This window comes from Laccaria bicolor, genomic scaffold (genome assembly GCF_000143565.1).
Source record: "Laccaria bicolor S238N-H82 LACBIscaffold_5 genomic scaffold, whole genome shotgun sequence".
Lineage (NCBI taxonomy): Eukaryota > Fungi > Basidiomycota > Agaricomycetes > Agaricales > Hydnangiaceae > Laccaria > Laccaria bicolor.
Window position 1 is genome coordinate 1,797,090 of NW_001889876.1, and position 5,709 is coordinate 1,802,798.

Consider the following 5,709-nt stretch of genomic DNA (forward strand, 5'->3'; position numbering starts at 1 on the left):
GACACTACAAACTTTTGTAGTCTGAAAAGCGGACACTACAAACTTTTCTAATGAAAAGGCACACACTACAAACTTTTGTAGTCTAAAAAAGCGGACACTATAAACTTTTCTAATGAAAAAGCGGACACTACAAAACCTTTTAATGTAACCCTAATTTTGTACTCTAAGTCCAAGCTTTTGTAGTCTAAGTCTGACTTTTGTAGTCTTTTGTAGTCTATCAGTAAACTTTGTAGCCTATGTCCAACTTTTTTGTAGTCTATCAGTAAACTTGGTAGTCTATATCTGACTCTTGTAGTCTGTCAGTGTTGATTGCTCTTTTAGGGAATGCACCTTCCTTTTTGGTCAAATTTCCCACAATATGATATTTGTTGCCCTTTCATCTAGCTTTCTAAATGTGTTGGAATCATGTTATTTGGTTTTGTTTTCATGAAGAAAAATGCAAAAAACCAAAAAAAACACGACGCTTTTGGAATTCCTTTACCTCATATCTCCACAACAGAAGCACTTCAGAACATAATTCAACCAGATTCGGGAAGCTACAGTGCAGGGGTACAACTTTCGCTTTTTGACTATTTTTGGTAATTGGTCATGTGACCACCCTCCCAACAACCCATGTGATACATATCATCATTATTATATAGTTTTCGGTAATGAAAGTGCCAAAGGGCCTAATGAAATATCCTAATGAAAAATCTAAGAAATAGTAATGAAAGTGCCAGGGAGCCTAATGAGAAGTGATGAAATCATCAAGGTGCTCAATGAAATATCCTAAAAGAAATGGTAATGAAAGGGCCAGATGCCCCAATGAAATCTCCCAATGAAAAATCTAATGAAATGGTCAAGGAGTGTAATGAAATATCCTAATGAAAGCGCCAAGAAGCATTCTAATGAAAATTCAATGAAAAGGTAATGAAAGGGTCAAGGAGCTGAATGAAATATCCCAATGAAAATTCCAAGAAAATCTAATGAAAGTGCCAAGGAGCCTAATGAAATATCCTAATGAGAAATATAAAAAATCGTAATGAAAAAGCGTAGGAGCCTAATGAAATATCCTAATGAAAATTCTATGAAATGGTAATGAAAAAGCACAGGAGCCTAATGAAATATCCTAATGAAAATTCTAAGAAATGATAATAGGGTAGTTCACGGTAACGTTTTTTGGCTTGTTTTTCATCCTGTTTTTCAATCAAAAAACGACATCAAAAAGGTCTCAAAAACATCTCAAAAACAAGATGAAACTGAAAAACACCTCTGAGAGGTGTTTTTCGGAAACTTTCTGTTTTTTGTTTGTTTTTTCATTTTGTTTTTCGTCAAGGAATTCAGTCTCCGACGCACACCATCGTGACCACGCTTGACTGCTCTCATCACCCACTCCCACTACCGACGAGTGTTGCGTGCGGTTCGCATCTCCGTCCTTGATGCCTAAGGAAGCCACCAGTACGAAACCTCGCAGGGCTCAGCGCAAGCCTCTGGCTTCTAAAGGGACTCAAGCCAAGGCTGTTGACACGGAGAGTTTTGCTGGCAGGCGTCTGCAGGTTGAATGGGACAACACGAGGACCAACCGCCTTCTCGATTGGTTGGACCAAAATCCAGACGACCGTAACCGCCTCTTCTCAGACTCGACTGCTGCAGCTAAAGAGCAAAATCGTCGCAAGGTGACCGCCAAGGGGAGCAAGAACCGCTACTACCTGGCCCTAGCAAAGGCGGTGTTTGACTGCAAGGAGGAGGATATCGAAATGCGGGCATGGTACCTCAAGGAACCTACTAAGTTCTCCTCCAGTCTTTCTAGCTACCTCAACGGGTGAGTTTCCCAACTATCCTCCTCCTTCCTGGAAGGCTAACATGGCCTGCCTGGTCTAGCCTTCGTTCAAAGTACCGCGAGTTCAATCAGAAGCTTGGCCGTACTGGAGCGGGCCTTCCATATGACGAGATTGAGCCTGGATCGAATATTTATAACCTCATTGGTGTGTTCTCATTCTGACGAATATCTTTCCGACCTCAAACTTTGAGCAGACCAGATGCAGGAAGAATTTCCATACTGGGAACGCCTTCATGGATACTGGCGTACCCTACCGAACTACAACCCTCTAATGGTTACCTCACAGCCTGATCAGGACCTGGAAGGTGGTGCACTCGAGCTCTTCGAAGGTGGTGCTACTGCGGCTCTGCTGGATCTCGGTTTTGAGGGTGAACCTCCTGCTCATCCTGCGTTTGCCGGTGTCGGCTCCCTGACACCTGAGGAGCAAGCCGAGATCGATGCGGATCCAGACGCTGATGCTGAAGGGGAGGATGAGGACATGGCTGATGTTGACGTACGTTTTTCTCCACAACCTCAGCGCCACTGAAGCTCACGCCTCCAGGCCAAGAAAGCCACGGACCAGGCTCAGCTCACCCCCACGCCTGCCCCACGCCCAGCCGCCAACATGGCGTCTACGTTCGGTGCATCGAGGGTGGGTAATGCTATTGGAACTGCCAAGGTAGCCGCGTCTACTGTCAAAAAATCTTCACCACCCTCTCGTTCTTCAGCTTCTCGACCGCTTGGATCGAAACAGAATCCCTTGATCGCCTTCGCTCTTGACACTGAGAACGACACTCGTGTTGCTGCAAAACTTCGGGACAAGAAACTTGACCGTGATATCGGCAACATCGACGTTAGTAAAGCCAAGATCGCTCTCCTTTCTCAGCGTGAGGCAGGTGAGATTGAAAGGAAACGTAACGAACATCAACTTGTTCTTCAGCGTGAGGCTGCTGATAACGAACGTCGCCGTGAAGAAAACCAGGTCCGTATTCTCGAGCTCCGGCTCAAGCTTCAACAAGCTCCACCGGCTCCACAAGTTGGGGATAACTTCACTCACCAGCCACTTTTTCTCGATCGTAACGATGGCTTTGCTTACAATGCTGATGCCTTCAACAGGGTTGATTATGGTGGTGGAAACTAGCCTTGTCTCCAAACTCGTGGTTTGGTTCATTCACACATTCCTTTAATTACTTCGCATACCACTCATTTGTTACTATCGTTTACTTCACTATTGATATCATTTCAAGCTATTATGGCCGTCGGTGGGCTTGTGTGAATTCACTATTGAATAACTTGTTCATGAGATTCCGACGGAACACTTGACCTGGATGAATGTCCGGCTGTATCATTTCCCCATCTTCTTCACCACCACCCTCTCCTCGATTTGCAGCTCTAACCCTATCTTGTAGACCCTCACGGATAAGAGTCTCTCTCCACTGGTCATCAATGCCTGTCTCTTCTTCGATGCGAATAATGAGGTTATGAAGGATAATACAACACCGTATCCACAGAATCAGTTCCAGATGTTTCTTGTTATCTGTAACTTGAAGTCGGATCTCCTTAAGAGACTGAAATGTACCCTTAAGAAGACCGATGCAATGCTCTGACCGAATCCGGACCTACAAACATCCTTTAGTGGTAAAGCATATGGCACGGTAAGATGTACCTTTGAGACATGATAATTATACGACCTCTGATCTGCTGTAAGTTCACCACCAACAGGTTTCTTGAATGGACAGACACACCATGATTCACATGGATATGCAGAGTCTGCCCACACCCATTCACCATCATGGAAAATCTTGTCATGCTCCTTGCAGGTGCGAGTGCTTCGAAATGCCCATGCATCATGAACACTGCCAGTATGTCCGATGCTGTAGTCAACGATGAGAAGATTATGGAGAAGATTGACTATCTATGGAACGAAATTCAGCTTCTCAAATCTGTAAAAATACAGTAACATACTTGAGCATCAGCAGAATAGTCCTTGTTTTTGTCAAACCATGCATCCCCATGCAATCCTGGGCGCTAAAATAATGCAAATTTAGTCCCATCTACAGCGATAAATCCATCACGCCATTCAGGACAGCATGCATCTTCAACCCATTGCTTTGAGGTGTCTTTTTCTGCCTCAGTCGGAAGATGGACAGCGTTATCGTGAAGTGAAATTAACGCAATCATAACACGGATTGTGGACTTCCGAACAACTCCTACAGATACACCTGCCCAAAGCGCGATATCGGTGAATGAGCTCGAGTTTCCATAATGACCAGCACGAGCAAGGTAAATTGCAAGCTGTATGTGAACTGGAAGCTGGGGGGAATTGGAGCTGTTAAGAAAAATGTAGTGGTCCTTGAGAAGATCAAGTAGTCGTTGAAATGTGGTGGGGTGGACTCGAAGCTTAGAGCGAAAATTGCGAAGACCATGGTCTGCCCAGTGGTCAAGAAGATGAAGTTGCGATGCCTTTGGATTGGGTGGCTGAGGCTCAAGAACTCGATTATCTCTCATATATTGGAGTAGCGTTGATAACCGCCCACGAGAGAGTGATTCAAGGTCTTCCTCAACATCAGATGAAGTGGGTGACGAGTGTGTACTGCTAGTGGGACTTGGAGGGTCCTCCATATCAACATCTATCCCGCCAGGGAGGTCAAAGTTTAGTATCTCCAGCTCTAAATCCAGTGATAAGTCCTCCAACTCCTGCTGAAGGGCAGAAACAGCAGCATCAAAGGTATCGAGGTCGTTAAGATCTGCGGGCGCCTCGCCATCACTCCCCTCAGACATTGACGAGACAGAGTCATCACTCTCGAGCTCTCTCTCGAGTTTGGCCCTCTGTTGTTTGCTGTAGGTCTCGGCTAACCCGTCCATCCAGCGTTGACGAGTAGATTTGTTAGGCATAAGGTGTATCTAGATGCACAGGGGACGAAGCAAGGGAAAAGGCTAGCGCTATCAGTGCTGATTACCCAAGATATGGCGGAGTTGAACAGAAGCCGACACGCCGAACACACGTGAATTTTGTTTTTCAGCTGTTTTTCCAGAATTTCGGGGGGCGGAGGTTCACGGTAGCCTTTTTTCATCTGTTTTTCAGTTTGTTTTTCGTCTGTTTTTGCTGCCAAAATATTTGAGTTGGCAGTAAAAACAGATAAAAAACAAACTGAAAAACAGCCGAAAAACAGCCGAAAAACGTTACCGTGAGCATCCCTAATGAAAAAGCGCAGGAGCCTAATGAAATATCCTAATGAGAATTCTAAGAAATGGTAATGAAAAAGCGAAGCAGCCTAATGAAATATCCTAATGAAAATTCTAAGAAATGATAATGAAAAAGCGCAGGAGCCTAATGAAATATCCTAATGAAAATTCTAAGAAATGGTAATGAAAGTGCCAAGGAACCTAATGAAATATCCTAATGAAAATTCTATGAAATGGTAATGAAAGTGCCAAGGAGCCTAATGAAATATCCTAATGAAAATTCTATGAAATGGTAATGAAAAAGCGAAGCAGCCTAATGAAATATCCTAATGAAAATTCTAAGAAATGATAATGAAAAAGCGCAGGAGCCTAATGAAATATCCTAATGAGAATTCTAAGAAATGGTAATGAAAAAGCGAAGGAGCCTAATGAAATATCCTAATGAAAATTCTAAGAAATGATAATGAAAAAGCGCAGGAGCCTAATGAAATATCCTAATGAAAATTCTATGAAATGGTAATGAAAGTGCCAAGGAGCCTAATGAAATATCCTAATGAAAATTCTATGAAATGGTAATGAAAAAGCGAAGCAGCCTAATGAAATATCCTAATGAAAAGTCTCAGAAATGATAATGAAAGGGCCAAAGAGCCTAATGAAATATCCCCATGATATCTCATTATCCTTGCCTATAACTTATGAAAGATTCCAGTGACAAATTGAATGAA

The 5,709-nt window shown here is 43.4% G+C and overlaps 1 protein-coding gene across 1 annotated transcript; it reads left to right on the plus strand.

Moving 5' to 3' along the window:
• Positions 1–1,418: 1,418 nt before the first annotated feature.
• On the plus strand, positions 1,419–2,939 carry LACBIDRAFT_314144 (uncharacterized protein; the record flags this gene model as incomplete). The annotated part of the gene is made up of 5 exons (XM_001877539.1): positions 1,419–1,801; positions 1,861–1,964; positions 2,014–2,312; positions 2,361–2,857; positions 2,915–2,939. 5 exons carry the CDS (start codon positions 1,419–1,421, stop codon positions 2,937–2,939), a joined length of 1,308 nt encoding a protein of 435 aa, XP_001877574.1.
• Between the last annotated feature and the right edge of the window lie 2,770 nt (positions 2,940–5,709).